The sequence below is a fragment of the Hyla sarda genome, chromosome 2 (genome assembly GCF_029499605.1).
Source record: "Hyla sarda isolate aHylSar1 chromosome 2, aHylSar1.hap1, whole genome shotgun sequence".
Lineage (NCBI taxonomy): Eukaryota > Metazoa > Chordata > Amphibia > Anura > Hylidae > Hyla > Hyla sarda.
In genome coordinates, this window is record NC_079190.1 from 162,230,088 (window position 1) to 162,257,347 (window position 27,260).

At 40.1% G+C, this 27,260-nt stretch overlaps 1 protein-coding gene across 9 annotated transcripts in view; it reads left to right on the plus strand.

The window, feature by feature from the left end:
- The window catches only part of NALCN (sodium leak channel, non-selective), a 657,013-nt gene extending 633,402 nt beyond the window's left edge, over window positions 1-23,611 (plus strand). For 8 of the 9 annotated variants that reach the window (XM_056555665.1, XM_056555672.1, XM_056555666.1 and 5 more), the window contains 6 exons: window positions 4,829-4,986; window positions 10,323-10,473; window positions 11,003-11,146; window positions 12,801-12,918; window positions 17,379-17,565; window positions 21,974-23,609. In XM_056555665.1, coding sequence (XP_056411640.1) covers window positions 4,829-4,986; window positions 10,323-10,473; window positions 11,003-11,146; window positions 12,801-12,918; window positions 17,379-17,565; window positions 21,974-21,980 — 765 coding nt within the window. In that variant the 3' untranslated portion in view covers window positions 21,981-23,609. Of the gene's footprint in view, window positions 1-4,828; window positions 4,987-10,322; window positions 10,474-11,002; window positions 11,147-12,800; window positions 12,919-17,378 lie in introns of all 9 variants that reach the window. The other variant, XM_056555671.1, reaches the window with a different exon arrangement.
- Window positions 23,612-27,260: the final 3,649 nt, after the last annotated feature.

Here is a 27,260-nt window from a genome sequence, read left to right on the forward strand (position 1 = left end):
TTGATGACAACAGGTACACTTTAAAACATATACTTTTTCTTAAAAACTGATGCAACTGGGCATCATTTTCTTCAGTTTTCAGACAAAAATGGGTTAAAATTTGTACACACGTTTTGATACAGTTTAGTCCAGTTTTGAGGAATCCGTTTTTCATCAAAAACCTGATATGGGAACTGTATTGCAAAAACGTGGTGTGAACCCAGCCTAATAAGCGGGAGAATAAAGTTCCAGAATTGCAAATGATAGGACATGACCACAAATGTGGAGGTGTGTGCCTCTACTTGAGTTACACCTCCAAAAGTCCTCCAGAACTTTGGAGAAACCTAAAGATAGATTACTTACCGGGTAATCTGTTTTTCATTATCTCATGACAGCGCCCCTGGAGAGGACCTCCCACCGCAGGACAGGAAACCTGGGAGTATAAAAAGGGACACGCCTCTCCACACCTCAGTTCAAAGTACAATGGAGCCAATAAACATAGAAAATTATTTACATTCCCTAGAAATATTGAATAACATAATTATTTTTTTTTTTTTAGGGCGGGATAAATGAGGGGTGCTGTCATGAGCTAATGAAAAACAGATTACCCGGTAAGTAATCTATCTCTACCTAAACGCTCATGACAGTACCCCTGGAGACTAGAATAGTAACCAATCAGGGAGGTACTACTGCCTGAAGGACTTTACGTCCAAAAGAAAGATCAGAAACAGGATTTAGCTGCAACCTATAGTGTTATAGAAAGGTATGTTTTGAGGACTATGTAGCTGCCCTACAGGTTTGATCCAAAGAGGCTTCAGCCTTCTCGGCCCAAGATGAAGCCACTGCTCTGGTAGAGTGAGCTGAAGAAAACAAAGGTGGATCCTGATTCTTTGAAGTGTAGGCTAATGTAATTGATGCCGTGATCCATCTGCTGATTTAGAGGCAGTCTTGCCTTTGTTAGGGCCAGAGAACTGGACTAAATGATTTTCTATAGAACAAAAGTCCTTAGTAGAATCCAGATACTCCAGGAGGCATCTTCTGACATCAAGGTTATGGAACTTGACTTCACTTTCATGTCTCGTTTCATCACAGAAGGAGGGAAGGATAATCTCCTGAGATTTATGAAACTCTACCATCCTTTCTGCCAAAAGGGGTTTCAGAGTTTTCATTACTACTCTATCATCTAAGATCTTGGTATAAGGAGGAATGGCAGAGAGTGCTTGCAATTCTCCTACTCTGCTAGCCTTAGTTATTGCCAGGAGGAAGCACATTTTGAGGGTAAGCAACTTGATGGAGATAGAATCCAGAGGTTCAAATGATGGTCCTGACATGGCATCTAACACCAGATTCAAATCCCAAGGGGGAACCAAGGGTCTTGATAGAGGATTTAATCTTGTTGCTCCAGAAGCAAAATGTATAACTAAGATGTTAACTTGCAGTTAAAAAAGGAACTAAGATTTGTACTTTAATGGTACTAGGACTTAGCTTCTTAACCAAGCCTAACTGGAGAAAATGAAGGATTTGAGGGATATTAGGATCTCCCAATGGATCGACTGCAGGTCCCACTGTTCTTAAGAAGGCTCTCCAGGTTCTTAGGTATATGGCTTTCTGGGTTGTTTTTTGCCACGAAAGGAAACAGACGAAGTACTAGAGAAAGCGTCTGATAGGAAAAAAAAAAGTGTTTCCCTATCAGAGTCATACTTCTAAGACTTGACGAAAAAGGCGCTCTCCAATCCAAGGGATGGAACATAGTTTGCCTTATGAACCTACATCACCCTTCCACTGTCTAAGCCATGTGACTCTCCTAGAAGAGTTGGATAAAGCGGCTGTTCTGGCACCCAATCTTACAAAATCTACCGAGGAGTCCGCCAAAAAAATCTACCGCCTTGGAAATCACAGATAAATACTCCAAGATTTCTTCTCTAGGGGTCTGATTAACAAGATGGGTTTGTAATTGTGAAAGCCAGACTCTTAGGGAGCGAGCAACACATATAGAAGCTACATTGGTTCTGATAGAAAGTGTGGCCACCTCCCAAGTCTTTTTATTAAAGAATTCTGCTTTTTTTATCCATTGGATCAGATAGGGTTCCTAGATCCTCAAATGGTAAGGCAGATTTTTTTTTAGTAATTTTAGCCACTGGGGCATCAATCAACGGTGCTCTATCCCATGATTTAATTACTGACTCCTCAAATGGGTACTTCCTCTTAAATTTAAGGGGGGGGGGGAAATATTTTTGCCTCGGGATTTTCCCATTCTTTATGAATTATTTGCTTGCTACTTATATGCAAATTAAATGTATGGGATTTCTTAGGACCTAAGCCTTCATATAGCGCATCCTCAGCCATGACTGCCTCTCTGCTTTCCTCAAGATTTGCCATTAGGCGGATTGCTTTGAGGAGCTGGTCAGTATCATCTGGAGAAGAGAGCAATTTGGATTTAAATTCTTCTTGCTCTTCATCGGAGGAACACAGAGTAAAATTCTCCTCTTGTACACTAGGGGGATTGGAAATAGCAGGGGTGACCACAGAAGAAGCTGAAGCACCCACATTTCCGATAACTCCCAGTCCTTTAAGGGATGAATCTAGCTCTTCCCGAATCATTTCTCTTAAATTGTTAGCAATTGCAGAGGACTCCTGGGCCACGATAATTTCAATACAGGCTGCACAGCTATTTTCATAGCAGCTTCCTACATTCTGCACCTTCTTTATTATGGTATTTATAAGAAGACTTCTTGCTACCCTACAAGACAAAACAATAACCTGACTTAGCTAGCAGAATATAGAATGAAATTGAAATGATCTCACCCAGAAGTAGATCTACACCTCCGTAGCCAGGCTGGAAATACTCTTCTTGGAGAGTCCACCTCCATTTGCCAAATGTTCCGACATGCTGGAGGAGGTTTTCAGCAAAAAATACTGCAGGGCAACCAGGAATGGTCTGCTCAGCTGCTGTGGGCTGGAACTGCTGCAGGCTGTTAGTACTACTGCGGGTAGCTGGATACTGCTGCGGGTAGCTGAATAGTGCTTGCGCTGCTGGATACTGCTGCAGGCTGGCTGGCTGCTGTCCACAGGGTTCCGGATGCTAGGGAACATCGACAGGGCATCCAAAATGTCAAAATCCCATGCCCCTTTTGAATGGAGCCAGAACCGGAAGTGACGCTACGCTGCCAGACTGATGTCACATCCTCCAGCGTTACTGCGCAAACTACACGCCAGCCCGAGATGGGAGAGCCGGCAGAAGCCATGCTACTTCACAGCCCCCACCTCCTTAACGCCATTGAACCTGGGGAAAAAAGATGGAGATGCAGGGCTATCAGGACGCCACCGGACCCCCGCAGGACGTACTGGCAGGCTTACGGCTGCTCCCCAGAGGAGACTTCTGCCGGACAGGGAGCCCCACTACCAGAGGACCTGCAGCCCCTGGGAGAGGTATGTCGGAAACAGCTCCCAGGCCTCCTCCAGGAGGACAGGAAACCTGAACTGAGGTGTGGAGAGGCATGTCCCTTTTTATATTCCCAGGTTTCCTGTCCTGCAGTGGGAGGTCCTCTCCAGGGCTGCTGTCATGAGCGCTTAGGTAAATGTACTTTATCCGTGGTTGTATACCATCTGAATAAAAAATAAAATTATTTCTGATACATTTTGAGGGGCAAATTGAAAGACATTTGCAATGTTTCTTTTTCTGAAAGGTTTTCGTAAAGGTCTCTCTGGCAGAGGGAGATGTATGCTCTCTTCAGTGGCAATTCTTTAAAGATGAGTAGGGCATAGATAGAAGTTTTGTATGACATTGAGTTAGAGATAGTTGTGGAGATAGAATATATGAAAAGTTTCCTTAAAAGAAAGTGAGTGAGAAAATGTAATTTAGGGAACTCATTTATTTAATTCCATTCAGCTAAGGATGGGAAGGCTCCATTTATTGAAAATGAATTAAACTAAAATCTAGTTGGGAGGGGTCACCTACCATAGTTTAATCAGTAGTTGCAGTATTTACACTTAGAAGGTCAGCTAGGCATAAAAGGGGAAAGGGATGGTAAGAAAGAAATTCTCTATATAATAGCCAAGTATCAAAAGTATGTTTTGTTAGTGGGTTAGAAACTGTTGTTAGCTGATTTCTGGGATTAAGTTGATAGTAGAATTGGTGATAAAAACTCTCATTGCTTTAATCTGCAAATTTGTGATAATTTTACTAGTCCAGACTATCGATCTGCTAAGAATATCTGCTGTGTAATGCATTCTTTAGAGTACTTGTCATCAAACCACATTTTCTAAACTAACTCCGATTATATTCCCTAACTACTCCTAACATCAGTCCTGCCCTTAAAAAACATTTCAAAGCTTTCCCCTTGCTTACATTGTGTGAGGTCCTGGCAGGAGAAAGTGGGCATTCCCCAGTAGGCGTGACGTCACTGAAGACTGCGAGAGCTGTGCCTCCCCATGCCCAGTATGCACTTCCTGAGTTTGTTCCTCCTGCCAGGCCTGGAGGAGACTAAACTAACTGTTTGACTTGTGATAGGGAAGAGAACAGAGCAACCTAGTGCCTGTTTTTTCAATCACATTAAAAACTTATAAAAGGTTAAGAATTAAGTAAGTATGTTTTAAGTAAATAGCAAAAAGTTCTATAATTACATTAGGAACAATATAGTAAAAGTTTAGTTTAGTGACAGGTACTCTTTAAGTACTCCAAACTCAACAAATCTACACCAAATGTGTGAAAGAGACATGTGAAAATCTCATTCACAATGCTAGTCTACTGCGGATTTTCTGGGTACATATCTGCAGTTTGAAAACACCCTTCATAAAGCCTTCATTTGTTACCTCATGTGATCCAGATTGCTTTGTATCTTATCACCAGGGTGTTATTCCAACATTTAGAGTGAAGTTCCTCCTGAGGCTGCTTCGAGGCCGATTAGAAGTAGACTTGGACAAAGATAAGCTTTTATTCAAGCACATGTGCTATGAAATGGAGCGCTTGCATAGCGGTGGTGATGTTACATTTCATGATGTGCTCAGGTGTAGTATTATTGATTATATATTTCTATTGAATGTATTATATGACATGATTTCAATGTTATTTTCTAAAAGCATTTAAAATGTATTTACTTCAAATGATGTAATGGATTTCTTATTTTCATGCATTAACTTATTGCATTAACTAATTTTGACCTTAAAGGGTTACTCCGGCACTTAGACATCTTATCCCCTATCCAAAGGATAGGGGATAAGATGCCTGATCGCGGGGGTCCCGCCGCTGGGGACCCCCGTGATCTTGCATGCAGCACCCCAGTTAAAATCTTTCCCCGGAGCATGTTCGCTCCGGGTCTGATTACCGGCAACCACGGGGATGGTGGCGTGTGACGTCACGCCTCCCCCCGTGTGATGTCACGCTCCGCCCCTCAATGCAAGCCTATGGGAAGTGGCGTGACAGCTGTCACACCCCCTCCCGTAGGCTTGCATTGAGGGGCGGAGCGTGATGTCACACGGGGGCGGAGGCGTGATGTCACACGCCGCTTGCCCTGTGGTCGCCAGTAATCAGACCCGGAGCGACTGATTTTAACTGGGGTGCTGCGTGCAAGATCACGGGGGTCCACAGAGGCGGGACCCCCGCAATCAGGCATCTTATCCCCTATCCTTTGGATAGGGGATAAAATGACTAAGCGCCGGAGTACCCCTTTAAGGACCAGAGCATTTTTTGAAATTCTGACCACTGCCACTTTAAGCATTAATAACTCTGGGATGCTTTACTTATGAATTTGATTCCGAGAGTTTTTTCGTGACATATTCTTCTTCATGTTAGTGGTAAATTTTCATCGATACTTGCATTATTTCTTGGTGAAAAAATCCCCAAATTTCATGAAAATTTTGAAAATTTTGCATTTTTATAACTTTGAAGCTCTCTGCTTGTAAGGAAAATAGACATACCAATTTATATATTGATTCACATATACAATAGGTCTACTTTATGTTGACATCATAAAGTTGACATGTTTTTACTTTTTGAAGACATCAGATGTCTTCAAAGTTCAGCAGCAATTTACCAATTTTTCAAGTAAATTTCAAAATCTGAATTTTTCAGGGACCAGTTCAGTTTTGAAGTGAATTTGAGAGTCTTTATTTTAGAAATACCCCATAATGGACCCCATTATGAAAACTGCACCCCTCAACTTAATCAAAATTAAATTCAGAAAGTTTGTTAAACCTTTAGGTGTTTCACAGGAAAAGTGGAGGCAAAAATTCAAAATGTTCAAAATTTTTTAGACTAACATGTTGTTATAGACCCATATTTTTTAATTTTTACAAGGGGTAAAAGGAGAAAAAGACCCCCAAATTTGTAACCCAATTTCTCTTGAGTAAGGAAATACCTCATATGTTGTGCTCTCTGAGTGCACTAGAGGGCTCAGAAGGAGCGACAATGGGATTTTGGAGAGAGAAATTTGCTGAAATGATTTTTGGGGGGCATGTCTCATTTAAGAAGCCCCCATTGTGCCAGAACAGCGAAAAACACCCCACATGGCACACTATTTGGGTAACTATACCCCTCAAGGAATGTAACAAGGGGTACAGTGAGCCTTAACACCCCACAGGTATTTGACAAAATTGCGTGTAAGTTGGACGTGAAAATGAAATTTTTTTTTTTTTTACTAAAATGCTGATGTTACCCCAAATTTTTTATTTTCACAAGGGGTAATAAGTGAAAATGTCCCCCAAAATTTTAAACCCCATTTCTCTCGAGTAAGGAAATACCTCATATGTAGATGTAAAGTGCTCTGTGGGTGCACTAGAGGGCTCAGATTGGAAGGAGCAACATTGGGCTTTTGGAAAGCGAATTTTGCTGAAATGGTTTTTGGGGGGCTTGTCTCATTTAGGAAGCCCCCATTGTGCCGGAACAGCGAAAAACACCCCACATGGCACAATATTTGGGAAACTACACCCCTCAAGGAACGTAACAAGGGGTACAGTGAGCCTTAACACCCCACAGGTATTTGACGACTTTGCGTTGAAGTTGGAAGTGAAAATGTCCAACTTCATTTTCACGGACCACTGTTCCAAAATCTGTCAGACACCTGTGTGGTGTAAATGTTCACTGTACCCCGTGTTACATACCGTGAGGGGTGTAGTTTCCGAAATGGGGTCACATGTGGGTATTTATTTTTTTGCATTTATGTCAGAACCGCTGTAACCAGCAGCCACCCCTGTGCAAATCACCAGTTTAGGCCTCAAATGTACAGGCCTCAAATGTACGTACTTACTTCTGAGCTATGTTGTGCACCTGCAAAGCATTTTAAGTCCACATATGGGGTATTTCCGTACTTGGGAGAAATTGTGTTACAAATTTTGGGGGTCTTTTTTTCATTTTACCTATTATGAAAATGAAAAGTATGGGGCAGCACCAGCATGTTAGTGTAAAAAAAAAAAAATTATGCTAACATGCTGGTGTAGACCCCAACTTTACCTTTTCATAAGGGGTAAAAGGAGAAAAAGCCACCCAAAATTTGTAGCGCAATTTCTCCCGAGTAAAGAGATACCCCATATGTGACCCTAAACTGTTTCCTTGAAATACGACAGGGCTCCAAAGTGAAAGAACACCATGTGCATTTGAGGCCTAAATTAGGGATTTTCATAGGGGTGCACCCGGAAGGAATTGTTACACTTGCCTCCTCCACCAAAAATACTGTTTGGCAGTTATCCCCAAACAGGGTGCCTCTAGCTGTTGCAAAACTCCCAACATGCCTGGACAGTCAATGGCTGTCCGGTAATACTGGGAGTTGTTATTTTGCAACAGCTGGCGGCTCCGTTTTGGAAAAACTGACGTACAAGAAGTTTTTCATTTTTATTGGGGGGGGGGGGGGGGGGTGAAAGTGTAAGGGTGTAGTGTATATGTAGTGTTTTACTCTTTATTTAGGGTTAGTGTAGTGTAGTGTTTTTAGGGTACATTCATACGGGCAGGGGTTTACAGAGAGTTTCCCGCTGCAGCGGAAAATTTGCTGTATCTCAAACTTGAAGCGGAAAACTTGCTGTAAACCCCCGCCCATGTGAATGTACCCTGTACAACTCCCAGAATGCACTGACAGCCCATGCATGCTGAGAGTTGTAGTTATGCAACAGCTAGAGGTCCATTGGTTGAGATTGGGAAACACTGAGTTAGGTAGCAGACTACCGCAGTGTTTCCACACCACTGTCTGTTTTCCTAACTAACCCATGTGCCTCCAGCTGCAAAACTACAACTCCCAGCATGCATGGTCTGTCAGTGCATGCTGGAAGTTATAGGTTTGCAACAGCAGGAGGCACACGGGTTGGGAAACACTGAGTTAGGAAACAGACAATGTTTCCCAACCAGTGTGCCTCCAGTTGTTGCAAAACTACAGCTCCCAGCATGCCCAGACAGCCGAATGGCATGTTGGGAGTTGTAGTTATGCAACAACTGGAGGAGAACAGTTTGGAGACCATTGTGTAGTGGTCTCCAAACTGTAGCCCTCCAGATGTTGCCAAACTACAACTCCCAGCATGCCTGGACAGTCTCAGCATGCTTTGAATTGGAATCTGGAGCGCTACAGTTTGGACACCACTGTATAGTGCTCTCCAAACAGTGCCCTTCAAGATGGTGCAAAACTACAACTCCCAGAATGCTGAGACTGTCCAGGCATGCTGGGAGTTGTAGTACTGCAACACCTGAATGGCCACATGTTACATAACTACAACTCCCAGCATGCCTGGACTGTCTGGGCATGCTGGGAGTTGTAGTTTTGCAACATCTGGAAGGACACAGTTTGGAGACCACTTCACAGTGGTCTCTAAACTGTGGCCCTCCAGATGTTGCAAAACTACAACTCCCAGCATGCTAAGACATTCAAAGGCTGTCTGGGAATCCTGGAGTTGTAGTTTTGAAACTCCTAGAAGCAGCAGTGAAGACCACTTTACAGTGATCTTCACTGCTGCCTCTGACGCTGCCTCCACTTGCCTGCCGTCCCCGCGTGACGAAGGTACCTGCTGCCATCTTCCCCCGCTCTGTCCCGGCTTCCAGTCCTGATCAGCTAATCGCAGGGGATAGGAGAAGGTGGCACCCCTGGTGGCCACCTCGCTCCTATCCTTTAGGATAGGTCCCCAACAGGTTAAGCTAGTAATGTAAAAAAAATATATATATTTTCATAGACGAACATGAATACACTCAATCCAGAAATGGTTATAACCAATATATTGATAATTTTTTGGCCTTTGGCCAGACCCCCGCGATCATAAATCGTATCCCCTATCGTTTGACATAGGAGCAGCAGAGCGCCGGTAACACTGATCAATGCTATGCTATGGCATAGCAGTGATCAGCGTATGCAATCAGAAGAATGCATGGTAAAGCCCCCTGTAGTGGCTAAAAAAAAAAAGTGTAAAAAAAAAAGTTAATAAAGGTTCATTAACCCCTTCCCTATTAAAAGTTTAAATCACCCCCCTTTTCCCATTTTTTAAATAAAATAATGTAATAAAGAATAAAAGTAATCATATGTGGTATCGCCACGTGCGTAAATGTCCTAACTGTTAAAATATATGGTTAGCTTAACGGCACAGTCGATTGCGTACACGTAAGAAAATATCCAAAGTCCAAAATAGTGCATTTTTGGTCACTTCATATATCATAAAAATATTAATAAAAAGCGACCAAAATGTCCCATCAAAACAAAAATGGTACCGATAAAAATGGCGCAAAAAATGAGCCCTCATACAGCACTGTATGCGGAAACATAAAAAAGTTATAGGGGTCAGAAGATAACAATTTTAAACATGCTAATTTTGGAGCATGTAGTATAAATTTTTTTAAAGTAGTAAAATAAATAAAACCTACATAAATTGGGTATAAAAAGGGATTAAAGGGTACCTGTCATCACTTTCATGCTGCGTAAAACCACAAGTCATTAGGGCCGTACCTTGTGGTTTCTCCCTGCTCCACCAGCCTTGATTGATAGGTCTCTCCTTATCTGTGTATAGGGAGGCATCTACCATTTAAGGCCAGCCCAACAAGCAGAATCAACTGTGGACCACCTTGATGTTTTAAGCAGCATGATCCCTTTTATAAATGGGTGTAATTGATCATTTTAGTTGGAATGTATAATGAGGACACTTTTCGGTAAGTGCAGCAAGTTACAGTTGTAAATTTCTGTACAAGAACGGTCAATTGTTTCACTCTGTAAATCATGTTATTCAAACCTGCTTAAATTATCTTTTCAAATGATAGTTTTAATCTATATTTACTGTGATTAGACTGTTATCCGAAATGTGTTTGTTTGTGTTTAAAACAATTCATATAATTTCACTTGAAAATGTTTTGCCCACATAAATACATTGATGGCTTTATCCTACAGCATGCTGTCATACAGATCTGTGGATATCAGAAAAAGCCTTCAGCTAGAAGAACTGCTAGCCCGGGAACAGCTGGAGTACACAATAGAGGAAGAAGTGGCTAAACAAACTATACGCATGTGGCTAAAAAAGTGTCTCAAACGTATCCGGGCAGTAAGTAAAACAAAATCCTAACATTGATTAGGTTTCATTTTTGTAATTGTCTGGTGCCATTATATTAGAGTGTCAGCATTAATGTCAACCATAGTGTTCCTATGATATTGTCAGCTTTGCTATCCCACAATACTGCCAAAGTGAAAAACTCACTGTTCCTCCATAAGGGTACATTTACACTACGCAGATTTGATGCGCAGGCTTTGCTGCTGCAGATTTCAATGTAAACTGAATGACTGAGCACAACTTCTAATCTGCATTTACAAATCCTGCGCATCAAATCTGCGCAGGACCCTGTACGTGTGAACGTACCCTAAGTGTAGGCAGCCATGTAAGTCCCAAATGAGTATGACCCATAACTGTAGATGACTATTGTATCATTTTACTTTAGACACCCATAGAACTCCAATACAAGTAGATAATATTGCCAGCCATGTGCATCAGTGAGTTTTGTGAATCTTTTGGTTATATTTAGATGACAATGCGTGAAATGATGGTGCATTATTTGTGTTGCATTAAATTCTTTTAGAAACAACAGCAATCCTGCAGCATTATCCACAGTCTACGAGAGAGCCAGCAACAAGAAAGGGAGAGGTTTGGGAACCCTCCTAGTATTGAGACAACCCAGCCAAGTGATGACATGAGCCTCAACCAAGATAATGCCCAGCCAGAGGTATTTATTAAAAAGGGTATCTGCCATATGGCATTAAAGAAACATAATACTTAGTAATAAAATAAAAAATACTGGTAGCAAGTTCTGGTCTATTTTTCAGCCTGCAAGGGCCCCTGAAAGCTCCTAGCATTTTTCTTTGTTTTGCAGAAAATGCTCTGGCCAGATGTTTGCTGAAATCCATTTGTGAAATCTAAAATGCACTGTAAACAATGCCCTTTTGTTTTTTAGCATTTTTCTTTCTACTTTTACGGGTTCTTGGCCTTTTTCTTTCCAAATGCAGCATGCTCTACATACATTTTACAGCCATTTTTTCCATTCATAGCCTTCCTATAGGATTTGACAACAGCATAAAAATACATGTTAAAATGCGTGCCAAAAGTGATGTGAATGAAAACAAATTCCACCAAGTAAATTTTTGAGACCCCCCAAAAATACCTCAAGTAATGTGAAAGAGGTGTAATAGAAATGTGAGAAAGAAACAGGCATTTCACAACTTGACATTTACTATGTTTATTAATTTTAAAGGACTTTGTTCAGCTGTCTTGTCACTTTTTGTCTGTCTCTTTTTCCACACCCGGTGTTCTTATAGTCTAAGACATTTAGGCTACATTTCCACTTGTTTATTTTCTGGCAGTTTTTCGAATACTGCCACTGCAGTTTTTGAGCCAAAGTCAGAAGTGGATCCATAAGGGAGGAGAAATCCTGTAATTCCTTCCTTTATATGTCCTATTCCTTTTGAATACATTTCTGGCTTTGGCTCAAACACTGCGGTGGCAGTTTTCCAAAAACTGCCAGAAAAAAAAACCAAGTGGAAACTTAGCCTTAGCGAGATAAATAAAACTACTAGTGCCAAAAATCTGGTGCAGTGTGTTTTAGGCACTTTTTGGACACTTTTGCGCCTCACTTACAAGGGGGCACAGCTTCCTGAAAATTGGGTGTGGCTTCACTGAAAGTTGGTCTGTTTCTCTTGGTGCCAAAAAAACACACAAGCTAAGCCAACTAATAGATGGTGCAGATGTGGCAGATTTTCAAGCAGCGTTAGCCACTGTTATAAAAGTCTAAGTTTAAACTGACTAAAACTAAAGATCTTTTCTAGAAACGCTTAGTCCCAATAATTGACTCGTGTAAAATGGTGATCAACTAACAAACGAGCAAACACCCCTTCGCTGTCCCATTGTATTTAACCAGACACACTATTGGTTCTTCATATGTAGCCATTAATGTGCCAATGGTAGTCATACATGTGCATATACATATAGGACTGGTTTACACAGAAATATTTGTACCCGGTGTTGCCTTTTTTCCCCGTTTTTTTGCCAATAGCAGGAATTTACTTTAGTAGGGTTAAAAAAAATCTTTTAGAAGATGAAGGTTTTCCTACTTTTCTCTGCCTAACTGAGCAAAATATAAAAACACACTGAACGCATATATATATATATAGCAATATGGGTGTGACCTACACAATCTTGAGCTCTAAGAAGAGATGCTCAAAATTGTTACTTTATGGGGAATCCAAGGATTTACAAAAACAAACATGAAAGCATAGCAGACAGGCCCTATCTTATTTTCGAATACATCTAAAATAGAAAACATATTAGTTGTACTTAGAATTTATTCTTTTACATTTATTGACAGTTTATTTATTTTTTACTAGACGAGCGGTCAGCCCAAGCTTCTAAGCCCCACCTTCTCTGACCTCATGAGAGATCATCAAGATTCTATTGAAGGTGTAATGCGCTCAAGAAGAATTGGCCAGTGGCATCTACCAGCAGGTAGGTATAATGAAATGCTCTGTAAATCTGCAGATATAATTACCGGTTCTAGTTCAATGCATTCTTTAATACAACCAGAACTATCACTTTACAGAATTTTTTATATTTACCAAACAACAACTTAAAGGGAATCTTTCGGGAGATGCAAACATAGGAGGGATTTATTAAGCCCTTAAGGACAAAGCCCATTTTGGCCTTAAGAAGTAATCAACTTTTCATTTTGTTTTTTCCTCCTGTCTTATAAGAATCATAACCAAAACATTTAGTTTTCCATTCACAGGGCTTGTTTTAAGCGGCGTGACCAATTTTACTTTATAATGACATCTTTCATTTTACCTTACAATGCACAGTGCAACATTTGTTTTATTTTTTTTTGTTTGTTTTTTCGTGGCAGAAAATTGAAAAGAAAAATAAAAAATTTTTTTTGGGGGGGTTCATTTTTATGCTGTTCACTTTACGCTAAAACATGCTTTACTATTATTGTACCGCTTTTTAAAAAAAGTTTAACTTTTGCATATATGTGACTTTTTGGTCACTCTTTTTTGCACTTTTTTGGATGTGATGTGACCAACAATCTGCAATTTAGAATTTTTTATGTTTACGCCGTTCCTAGCTTGGGATCATTAACATTTTAATAGTTAGGACATTTCTGCACGCAGCGTTACCAAATATGTATTTTTATTTGTAGAAATGGGAAAAGAGGGTAATGTAATTTTTAAATGGGGTTTCAGGTGCAAAATTGAAAGAGTTATGATTTTTTAAAGGCAAGGAGGAAAAAATGAAAATGCAAAAACAAAAAAACCCTCGGTCCTTAAGAGGTTAAAGATGCAGGGTTTTTCAGTTTTTGCATTTTTATTTTTTCCTCATCACCTTCTAAAAATCATAATGCTTTCAATTTTACACCTAAAATTCCATTTTATGGCTTATTTTTTGCGCCACCAATTCTACTTTGCAGTGACATTAGTCATTTTACCAAAATAGCCACGGCGAAATGGAAAGGAAATTCATTGTGCGACAAAATTGAAGAAAAAATGAAATTTTTTACATTTTGGGGGCTTCCGTTTCTACGCAGTGCATTTTTAGGTAAAAATTACATCTTATCTTTATTCTGTAGGTCCATACAGTTAAAATGATACCCTACTTATATAGGTTTGATTTTGTATTACTCCTAACAAAAATCATAACTACATGCAGAAAAATGTATACGTTTAAAATTGTCATCTTCTGACCCCTATAACTTTTTACTTTTTCCGCTTACAAGCCGGTATGAGGGCTCTTTTTTTGCGCCATGATCTTAAGTTTAAATTTTTTATATTGATCATACTTTTTGATAGCTTTTTATAAATTTTTTTCATCATATAAAAAGTGACCAAAAATACTCTATGTTGGACTTTGAAATTTTTTTCATTAACCGTGTAGTTTAATTATTGATATATTTTTATAGTTCGGACATTTTCACACGCAGCGATACCACATGTGTTTATTTTTATTAACACAGTTTTTTTTTTTAATAGGAAAAGGGGGGGGGATTCAAACTTTTATTAGGGAAGGTGTTAAAGGATCTTTATTAACTTTTTTTTTTTACACTTTTTTTTTTTTTGCAGTGTTATAGCCCCCACTGGTGGCTATTTCACTGCACATACCGATCTCATACACAGATCATTGCCGTGCATTGACACGTCAAAGATCAGTGTAATCGGCGGTCGATTGCTCAAGCCTGGATCTCAGGCTTGGAGCAATCAATCGCCGATCGGACGCGACCAAGGCAGGTGAGGGGACCTCCGCTCGCATTCTAGCTGATCGGGACATCACGATTTCACGGCGTGACCTCGCGTTTTATACCGGGACCGGGCGCAGGGCGTAATTGTTCTGATGCGCTGGTACATTTATGTTCTGTACAGGAAGTAAGCACAGGAGCTGTGCTCTCTTCATACATGGCAGGTCCTGGCTGCTATCAGTGATCACGCAGATAACCTTTCAGATCAGGGAAGTAGATCGCTGATAATACTGATTGGTGCGATGCATATAAATAAGCCCCTCCCCCAATAAAAATGTAAATTGCCTCTTTTTCCTATCATACAGTCCAGTATAAGGAAAAATTAGGTAGATTTATGTTGTCAAAATAGAACAATTTTAAAAATACTTATTCTGTAAAAGAAAAGTTTTTAACCTGTTAAGGACCAAGGGCATACCTGTACGCCCTGATTCCACTCCCTTTCTATAACGCGGGGCGGGCCCAGCCTCTAGAGGGACCCGTGGCTAAAAGCACGCATCGTGGTGCTGCGCGCTATTAACCCTTTAAATGCTGCGTTCAAAGTTGATCGCCGCGTCTAAAGTGAAACTAACCTACCCCCGGCTATCTCAATGGGCTGTTTGGGACCGCCGCGGTGAAATCGCGGAGTGCCAAACAGCTGTAGGACATGAGGAGGGTCTCGTACCTGCCTCCTGGTGTCTGATCGCCGAATGACTGCTCAGTGCCTGAGATCCAGGCATGAGCAGTAAGCATCAGAATCATTGATCTATGTTATCCTATGGGATAACAAAGATCAATGTAACAGATCAGTGTGTGCAGTGTTCTAGTCCCCTATGGGGGCTATAACATTGCAAAAAAAAAGTGGAAAAAAAAAGTTAATAAAGATCATTTATCCCCTTCCCTAATAAAAGTTTAACCCCCCCTTTTTGCATAAAAAAAACTGTATAAATAAAAATAAACATATGTGGTATCACCGCGTGCGGAAATGTCCGAATTATAAAAAAAAATATAGTGTTAATTAAACCGCAGGGTCAATGGCGGACAGGCAAAAAAAAATTCCAAAGTCCAAAATAGTGTCTTTTTGGTCACTTTTTATATAATGAAAAAATGAATAAAATGCGATCAAAAAGTCCAAACAACAAAAAAATGGTACCGCTAAAAACTACAGATCACTGTGCATACAGCCCCCTACATGGAAAAATAAAAAAGTTTTAGGGGCCAGAAGATGACAATTTTAAACATATAAATTTTCTTGCATGTAGTTATGATTTTTTCCAGAAGTACGACAAAATCAAACCTATTTAAGTAGGGTATAATTTTAATCGTATGGACCTACAGAATAAAGAGAAGGTGTCATTTTTACCGAAAAATGTACTGCGTAGAAACGGAAGCCCCCAAAAGCCACAACATTTTTTTTTCTTCAATTTTGTCACACAATGATTTTCTTTTCCGTTTCGTCGTACATTTTTGGGTAAAATGACTGATGTCATTACAAAGTAGAATTGCTGGTGCAAATAATTAGCCGCCATATGTATTTTTAGGTGCAAAATTGAAAGAGTTATGATTTTTTAAAGGTAAGGAGAAAAAAATGAAAGTGCAAAAATGGAAAAACCCTGGTTCATAAGGGGTTAAGAGCCATACAATAATAGAAAAGTATGTAAACATGAGTATCATTTTAATCGTATTGCCCCACAGAATAAAGAAAGCATGTAATTTTGTCGTTAGGTTTACCACGTGAATGCAAAACCCTCCAGCCCTCAATTTTCCCACACAAATAATTTTTTTAGTTTTGCCATTCATTTTATGGTAATATTAATGAGGTCATTACAAAGTACAATTGGTCCCACAAAAAAACAAGCCCTCATATGGGTTTGTGTCCTCAAGGTCAAAATGGGCTGTGTCCATAATGAGTTAAAGTCCTATAGGGAGCTATTAATAGCAATCTTTTGATTGCTAATACTGATCAGTGTTATGCATAGGCATAGCACTGATCACTGTTATCTACAATCTACTTATTTGGTCTGCTGGAAGGCAGTCCAGGGGAGAAGATCCCAGAAGCCACCCAGGAGCTGGTAAGCAGAGCTCCGGCAGCCATCTTTACTCATCCGGCTCCTCAAATCACGCTGCAGGAGTATCCCTGAGCCCCACAGTTACTTCAGATGCTGTGATCAGTATTGATCACAGCTTCTGAATGGTTAAAGTACCAGGCCACAGCAATGTACATGTACGTTGTGTATCCATTAAGGGTTAATACCAACATTTCACATCTTAAGCACGACCTTAAGCAAAATCCCACTGTTGTTATATTTGCTGGATTTACTGTTTTAAGAGGTAAGAGGTACATGCCTTTTCAAAAATCTGGTACACCAACACTGCATCTTTGGCTGGCATCAATTTCAGCTATGATTTACACCGGTTTACTAGTAAATTTCCCAGGACATTTTCCCCCCGTTTCAGCAAGCCTCTTCACTTTTTCTAATGTGGTGATTTCACTAAAATGTCACAGAGCATTGCACACTTTTAAATTCCTCCCATAGTTGTTTGTAACAAAGTCTGTTACAAATTGATGCTGCCTAGTTCAGGCAGCATGATTCTCATGATACCCCATTTTAAGTTTACTTTTGAGGTATCTTCAAATTAATAATTTTCACAACGATATTTCCTGTGGTTTGTAGTTAAAAATGTATTTGTGTTATCTGTTTTACAGCACCAAAACCTATAAGTCACTCTGTATCTTCGGTCAACCTGCGCATTGGAGGTAGATCCACTATATCCACAGTGGGCAAGATGAATGCCATGTCTGATGCTGTCTCTTGTGGCTCAGAAGTCAAGAAATGGTGGACAAGACAACTTACTGTGGAGAGCGATGAAAGTGGTGATGATCTACTTGATATGTAAGGACAATGCATAGCAGAACCCTGAATACTGTGACAGTACAGAAAAGTTTATACACAGATAACTAATACTGTGTTGTAATTGTTGAACATTCCTGTTCTGGGTTTTAACAATTTATTTGTCAGGTTGGAAGGAGCTATAGTTACTATTTTAACAATGCAGATGCCTTGTTACTTTTGTTCCATTTATTTTCATTATTTGATGATAAATGAATGCCACCACCTCTCTTGCCCATGGAAACTCTCTAGTTTCCATGGGCAAATCTAGTATAGAGAGTTGTCTTAGTTGATAATAAAATCATTTTATTTGTGGTCAAGTTAGGGTTATGGAAAACATACACGCTGGAACCTCTACTGATTTCTAAAGTGAAGAAACCACAGAGCTAGGATTTTATTGATGATCTGTTTAACTTGTCGCATTGACAAATCACTGCACTTTAACTTTACATCCAGTGGTCAGACATAGTAATAATAACTGCCTATAAAGAACTTTGCTGTAATTATCAGAATGTGTGTCACGGGGAGATTTATAAAAACCTGTAGAGAGGAAAAGTGGAGCAGTTACCATAGCAGTTAGAGTGTGACTTAAATTTTTAAAAAGGCTTCTGGAGAACAAAAGAAGCAATATGATTTGTTGTTATGGACAACTGATAAAATTTTCCTCTGCACAGGTTTTGATAAATCTTACCCCTATTACATGGATCACGTGATCTCCTCCTTACTCTGTAATTTCATTGAAAATAAATGTAAACAATATGGTAATACAAGTAAAACAACAAAGATGATCAGTGAAAAACAGAAATATTGTATTTTTTATTTCATTGAAAAAAATTTAAAATGTATGATTACTATTATTATTATATAGATATACTCAACAACTAGGGTTGTATGTTACATGTTCTAAACCAGTCTGTAATCCACTACTATATATTGAGGGAGTACACATGGTCATTAACCAAAAGGTGTGTAATACCCCGTCTTGACTCAAGGAATGATATGACGTTTATTTTTTATTTTTGCTGGAATCTAATTGCTGTGTTTATATCATGAGGGTCATTCTGAACACTGATGAATGACAATTATATATATATATGGGATAACCATAGAATTAACGAGAAAGGAAGTCTGCTGGAGTCAGACCACATGCTATATGCTACATATAACGGATGTATGGTTTTCATTATAGAACAGTAGGCAAGATGTACTGTTGGATCAGGGCTGTGTGTACAGTTGTGTTGATTTGTCCGTCTCGGAGTGGGGGCAGGTCTCCTTAAATCAGGGGTGTCAAACTCAAATTCATCGGGGGCCGCATCAGCAGTTTGGTCACCCTCAAAGGGCCGGTTGTATCTGTAGGACCCCTCCCCCCCCCCCCCCCCCACATACCGTATATGCCGGCGTATAAGACGACTGGGTGTATAAGGCGACCCCCAACTTTTACAGTTAAAATGTAGAGTTTGGGATATACTCGCCATATAAGACTACCCCTCCACATTAGGTTGGCAGTATAGTTCCCTGCACATTAGGTTGGCAGTATAGTTCCTCCCACATTAGGTAGGAAGCATGTTCCCCCACATTAGTAGGCAGCATGTTCCCCCACATTAGGTAGGCAGTATAGTTCCCCCCACATTAGGTTGGCAGTATAGTTCCTCCCACATTAGGTTGCCAGTATAGTTCCCCCCACATTAGGTTGGCAGTATAGTTCCCCCAACGTTAGGTTGGCAGTATAGTTCCCCCCACGTTAGGTTGGCAGTATAGTTCCCCCCACGTTAGGTAGGCAACATGTTCCCCCACATTAGGTTGGCAGCACCCCCCCCTCCCCACAGACATACAGCCTCCAGCCATATACAGTGTATGGCTGGAGGCTGTGTGCTGCCCCCACTGTGATCCGGTCACCGCTACTCCGGCCCGGAGTCACAATTTACTGCTATGGCCTATGGACCATAGCAGTAGGTGCCAGGACCGGTCGAGCGGTGACCGGAACGCTGAAGAGAAGACGATAACGCGCCGCCGGTCACTTACCAGGCCCCGGCCGGAGAGCGTCCTCCTGGTCCTCCCGCGTCTTTATGGTTCTACGCACGGGACATCACTGATGTCCCGTGCGTACAACCATAGAGGCGGAGGACCAGGAGGATCGCTAGAGGGCAGACGTTGGTGAAGGCTGGCGGCGGCTACGCGGGCCACATGACGAGGTCTGGCGCCGCAGGCCTTGTGTTTGACACCTGTGCCTTAAATGGACCTAGACGGTTTATAGAACACAGATGTAAACACAGAAGTAAAATTGCAGCTGTAGCAGAAATACCATCCAAAATTTTGTCAAAAATTTTCTTTTTTTCCCAAAGAAAACGGCCACAATGCGTAATGTATGGTGGACTGACATTTTTTTGTACAAAATCAGGTCTGGATGAAGGAGTGGTCTATTGGAGAGGTTTCACTGTACATATATTGCTTTATGCACAGCACTGTGACACATTCTGTTTGTTGTATCGCCCTGTATGATATGGACATATCAAGAATAAGCAGTAAAATATTCGTCATACTATATGTATGTGAAATGCTGTAGCAGTACCTCTGTAAAATACAATGAATGTTTGATCTATTACTATATAGGATCAACTGCTTCTTCCTCAAATTTAAAAAATACTAATTATTAAAACAACTAGACATAATAAAATGTGGTAAGAAGCAATAGTGTATAATAATTGTTAAAATGCTTGTCTGGTTTAGAAAAACAGTTTTTATATATCCAGTTAGAGAATTCTAATGTAAGGGTGCATTTACACCACGTTTTGCAATATCAATGTGAAAACCGTACAAAACCGTATTGAATACCGTATGCATTGACTCTCCATTGAAAACCGTATGCCAAACGATGCATCCATTTGCATCTGTTTTATGTTTTGTACAGTTTTGTCATTTTTTTCCTGTACCCAAAACCGTAGCCTACCACGGTTTTAGGTTTCAGTGAAAAACCGTATTAAACCATATACGTTTTTTTTTTTTTTTTTTTTAACATGGGAGTCAATAGGAACCATACAGAACCGTATGTGCGTACGGTTCCATACGGTTTGCACCATACGGTTTTTGACTTTGCACAGTTTTTTTCTTGGAATTTCAATCAATCAAGTGAAACTTTATTCATAATGGAGTGAAAATGTAAAAACGTATACGTTTTTTTTCTTAGAAAACGGATGCAACCAGAAATCATTTTTGAACCGTATATGTCTTTTTAACCGTATACGGGTTCAAATTTGTGCACACGTTTTGATATAGTTTAGTACGGTTTTGAGGAATCCTATTTTCATCAAAAACCTGATAGGGGAACTGTATTGCAAAAACGCGGTGTGAATGCAGCCTAATAGTGGGGGTATTCCCTGTGCAGAGAATTCTCTCTTTAGGACCCAGCATGCCCATGAACCATATAGAAAGCCCATTAATTTAATTGCCAAAGTGTAATGCTATCTTTTTCCTTTGGTGCTGCATGGGACTGAAGCTATCACAGGTTCCCACACAGATTAAAGACAATTGTTTGAGTTTCACCCTGTAACTTGCATATTTTGGGGGAACAAATCTAACAAAAAATAAATAAACTAAATAAATAAATAACTTATTTATAACAACTATAATACAGATTAAAAAGTGTTTGATAGTTATTGTCCTCTTAAAACTTTGTATTTTTATATATTGTACTTTGCCATATTCTTTGCCACTTCTTACCATTAATGACTGGATGAATACTAAATGGGGAACCTAGAGGAAATGTTACTCACACTTAACTTTTCCTCTAGCTTTTAACTTAAATGGAAGAGAAAACATCATATAATTCGAAATATTATAGTGTGAAATATGTAAGAAGGGTAAAAGATACTTAGGATAGGCCATTTATTTCAGATCAGTGGGAATTCAACTCCCAGCATCCCCACTGATCAGCTGATTGAAGAGGACGCAGTGTATGGGTGATCGCTGCAGCCTATTCATTGTTGAACAGGCATACACTCTACTGCTTAGTCCATTCAGGTGAAAGGTAGTGAGGTCCATTTAGTACTTGTCTAAAATGTAAGGTAGAAGGTACAAATGTACAGCACTATACTCACCTAGCCCCTTCAATCATCTAGTCTGTGGGAGTTCCTAGAGTCAGTCCCCAACAGTTCCTAAGTATAGGCCATCAATATAAAAGTCACGTAAAACCTATTTTATAGCACTGTCAGCCACTCATGAAAGGATCCAAGTATTCAATGATGAACAATATAGTTCTTTATTTCATTAAACAGTATCCTTCATATGCATTCTTTTGTATGCAGCTTACATGTGTTTGCTGCTCTAAGGAAATTATAAGTCTTTATAAAAAAAAGTATAACAGTGAATTACTATTATTTTAAACTTTGTTTTTTTTTCTTCTTTTAAAACTAAGAATTTAAGAAAATCAACAAGAGAAACATAAAAACAGAGGTCATTTTCACACAGTCTATAAAGGTCAGGAGAGAGAGTGGAGTGAATACTAAAATGAACCATGCTGACCAAATACCTACCGTGAGGAATTTCTTAAAATGAAGCCCTTTTTTTATATAATACCTTTAATATAAGTCTTTATTTTTCACTATGTAGATAGCAATGTTTGAGCTTTAAAACCATGTAAATATAGTGATTTTAAAATGTATGGAGACATTTCAATAACAAGAAACCTGTAAGGAACTTGAATAACTGTGAAAAGTAAATGAAATGCATTTGCTTCTGTACTTACTGTCGGTTTATTTTCCTTTTATTTTGTTTTTATTCACAGCATTTTTGTAATTTCCAGTGTTTGTTTGTTGTTTGTGAATCAGACAGTAATGTAATACTAATGTTCTGATGCCTTCACTGTTATTTGCCTTTGGGCCCAGCAGTATTTTGCTTGCCTCATATTGGCTGTGTTGTGTTGATCAGGTTTACATTGACAAAAAAAAAAAAAAACACAAAGTTTACTCATCATTGTGTTCTGTAAGCACTGGGGGTCATGAACAGATTGTTTGTTCTAACTGCATTCAAGCTATTGGGAGGTACGTGGTAATGTCCCTATTAAAACAATCAGTCAGAAATGAAACAACAAAGTTGATTGAACAGTAAGATAACCAATAAACAAAATAAAAGGAAATCTGTCACATTTCACTGTTTCACTGACACTGTTAGATAGCTGCCTGTGCTTCCAAAACATCGAAAAATGCTTTTATTCTCTGGTGCCAAGTGCCAAAAAGGTGTTCCCAAGACCCTGAAGTGTTGAGGGCTAAAACATCTCCTCACTTCCCCCCTCATCCTTGTCCCTGCTTGATTGAAAGTCAAGGCTCAGTTTCCTCTACTAAATTCTATTTTTCAAATCTCATTCCTGTATGTGCAGATATGAGATTTGTAAACTGCTCGGCATGACACCTATTAAAATGAATGGGTGACTATATAATGTATAGACAAACATAATGTCCACCAGGGTGGGTGACAGTCCTACTTAATAAATTATCAAATATAGAGGTGCCTATAGCATACGTATGACCTCTATGATGCCTGCATGCCCTAAGAGGACATATGCACAGGGGTTTTCCTTAGGAGTATTACAATGTAATAAACACTTCTTTTTTACAAGATTACAAGCCACAACTTTTCATCTATAACCTATAAGGCTACCAGTAAGTTCTATGTATCCATTGTCTCAGACTCTACAGCCAACACACACTCACAATAAAAGCACAGTATTTTGGTACCAATGTATAAAAAGCATCAGTCTAGCACATGCTTTTGACATTGGGAAAGACCCCCAGTGTTTAAAATTTTTGCACATCATAATTTCTCTGTTGTATTTTAACAATTATTCCTAATCTATCAGATTTTGTATCTCAGGCTGTGTTTTGTTAGGATTTAAAGTATGTATCCACCATGACTGAAACCTGTCATTTAGTTGTGGGTGGAAGTGAATGTAGTCCTTTATAACTGTAAGTGAATATGGAGAATATTGTATTTCTTATGAAGTGATGCTGGGGTTACAAATAAATTATTCAAATACAAACAATGCCTTTCTTTTTGTTGTTTGGTTGCTTTTAAAGTGACAATACTGAAAAGTTTACATATGTCACTTGGCATTTTGTTTCTTTTAAATAATAAATGTGCTCTATTTAAGAATAAGTGACAATCTCTAAAGAGTATGCTAAGGACTTGGCACGCACCAATACCATGTCTTCAAAAAATGTGTTTTGCAACCATTAGAAGTGTTTCCAGAAAGAACTGCTGGGTTTACTTTACAAGTGCAAAAATGGAATTTAATGAGAAGTCAATGTGCAGAAACCTTGTGTTAAAAGTTAAACAAAATGTACATTTTTTTTCATTATTTCCTTTATTTTTATGTTAGGATAAATATATATTTGTGATCGGTGGCTCAAATGCGTAGCGTACCTACCTAACAGCCTAACCACTGATATACTAACTAACAGGCAGTCTGAGTTGTGCCATATCCTGCTGCGTGTAGGTACACCTGAATAAAATAGAGGGCATACCTTAGATAGAAAAAGACTCCTAAGAGATTAAATGAATTTTTTTTAAAAGAGGGGGGGGTTGGGTGGGACGTGAAGAACCTGCGGCGTACTGTGCTAGGGGCATCGCGGGTTCTTATAGTGATTAACCCCGCCCCCTCTCACAAATACAGGCTAACTGCGTTAGCCTTCACACTTGTGATCGGTGGCTCAAATGCGTAGCGTACCTACCTAACAGCCTAACCACTGATATACTAACTAACAGGCAGTCTGAGTTGTGCCATATCCTGCCGCGTGTAGGTACACCTGAATAAAATAGAGGGCAAAACTTCAATATTTGAAACAAAAACGCTTTATGAAATAAGACAACATTACAGAACCAGAAACTGGAAAGCATGGGACCTTCCAGACTTTGGATTTCAGCGACTCAAATTACGAATCACACGGGCTGGCATCCCCTGACGTGATGCTGATGAGGTGGCACCGATGCGAAGGGGGTGTCCAGATATCACAGCCAAGTCACCCCCCACAGCCTATCACTAAAATGCGTACTTTAACAAATTGCGGAGTGGTGAGAGCAAAACCTCAGAATAATAATAACGGCTGCGGCCTACTGGCTCCCTGGCGTGTGAACAACAGGTCACGTAGCAGCCGAACCGGGCACTACCTATGAAATGAAATGTGGAAAAGCAGCAGATGGTAACGACTTGCCCGGGTAACGATGTTTTAGTAGCGCTCAACTCAAGCTAATAGTGATCGTAATTCCATATCAGTTGCTCAGTCTCCAACAAATATCATTTTACGTTTTACTAGAGAACTCACCAGGTCTGAGGAAGCCATAGTAACCCAGAAACAAAGCTGCTTTCCAACACAGACTATCTTTGTAGCTGAACGGGGGTCCTGTCTAGAACATCTACTAACTGTCTGAACGAGTCGGCCGACAAAGGCTGACGGGAAGAAGGCTTGGATCCTTAGCGCACCTTTCAGCGCCGCTTTAACTGTATCGAATGAAACAAGGAGGCCAAGTCGGAATGTGCCAATGAGATGTGGAGCTGAACCACCGCTAGGTATGACTTAATCGTGCTAGATGAAGAGAAGAGTGGCAAAAACCCAATAAAACCAAGTAGGAAAGTAAAGTGTGTGTGTGTAAGCTCCTCCGAGTACATGCTACAAACCAAACCCTGACCGTATGCATAATCCCAAGTGCATATGTACATAAAACATAACTAATTAGTCGTCAACCTAAAACCGTGTTAAGTTGTAACTGTAACCGACCTGTGGACGTGACAGGTGATGACACCACTCATGCGGCAAGCCTGATCACGACACTCAACCAACGTATAACCAAAATAATGATCAACCTGAAGCTAAGACAGCCAAGACTTCAACTGAAACCAAGCTATATGCATGACCCTGATGCTAAATGACCTTGAGAAAACACAACATTGTCGTCAACCCGAAGCCGTGTCGAGTAGTAACTGAATCGACCTGTAGACATGACAGGTCTGAAAACTCAATTAACTATGAAACCAAAAGTATCACCGCCAAGCCGCGACAGGTCGTAACCATGATTGACCTATATACGTGGCCCCCGATGCTAAATGAACTTGTGAAAACACATAACATTGTCGTCAACCCGAAGCCGTGTCGAGTAGTAACTGAACTGACCTGTAGACGTGACAGGTCTGAAAACTCAATTACCTATAAAACAAAGTATCACCGCCAAGCCGCGACAGGTCGTAACCATGATTGACGTATATACGTGGCATCCGAAAAAAAAAACTATACCTGTAGCCTGACCCAACTGCTACCTAAACACAATGTATGTGATGACACTGTCGCCAACCTGAAGCCGTGACAGGTTGTATCCGGACCGACCTGTAGACGTGACTGGTCAATCCGAAATTGAAAACCTCAACCAAAGTAACGTATGTGCTGAATGTATATGAACATGTACCGAGTATGAATACCGTAAGCATATACCAAGCATAACTCCTTGGCACATATGCTGCACATGACACTGAACGTGGGCCCGGCAACCCAACCAGACCATGTGTTCATCAATAACACCCAGACCACATGTCCAAACCAGACACCCTGACCGTATACACCGACCAAACTATATGAGAACCTGTGCCGCACAAACTATATGAATGTGAGCTGGAATGAACTACACGAGCGAGCGTATGCACCAAACTATCAAATATGTACATAACAATAACTACTAGCAGAAACACTGAACAACTTAACCGATTACCAGAGCAAGTCCATAGAACAGACTAAGTAAGTGAATGCCCAAGACTTTATGAGCGAGTGCGCTTGGCAACTACATAAGCGTAAGCACAGAACAAACTATTTGCGCATTTGCACAGGACTAACTGAGTGAACGTATGCCAGAACAAACTATGAGTGTGTCTGCATGGACTAACTAAGTAAGCGTATGCCGAAACCACTATGTGCATATGTATAGAACTAAGTGAGCATGCCGAGAATGAACTGTGTGCGCGTATGCACAGCATGAGTCTATGACCGTAAAGAACAAGCTATATGGGCATATGCAAAAACTAACTATGTGAACATGCAGGGAACAAACTATATGTTGGTATGTACGGAACACACTATATGAGCACCTAACAATTATGTGAGCGTATGCACCGATCAAATTGTATGCGCGTGTGCAGAGAAAGAACCATACGGACGTATGGCCGAACCACTGCACGTGTTCACCGAATGACCTGTATGCATAAGCGAACTACATGCACAGAACGAACTGCGTAAGCGAACACCCAGAACAAGTTATATGAGCGTATGCACAAAACTATATGGCCTCTAACAAACTGGGCAACTGTCCAAACCAACTGGATGAGCATATGCACAGGACAGACTATATGAGAGTATGCACGGAAACCCTGAGCGTATAGACCGAATGAATTAAATGTGCGTACACGAATGCCCAGAACAACCTATATACGTAAGCCCGGCCCCCCTATACACAGATATGTACGGAACAACTATGTGCATGTGTATAGAACTGTGCCGTCTAACAGCTATGAGTGACTCAACCAACAAACTTGATGAACCTATACTCAGGTCAACTATATGCGCAAATGCACAACCAAACTGCATGTGCGTATGGCCAACGACAACCGATAAACAATACATGCATGCAGTAATTCTATGACCACGTACCCATGAACAGAACAACAC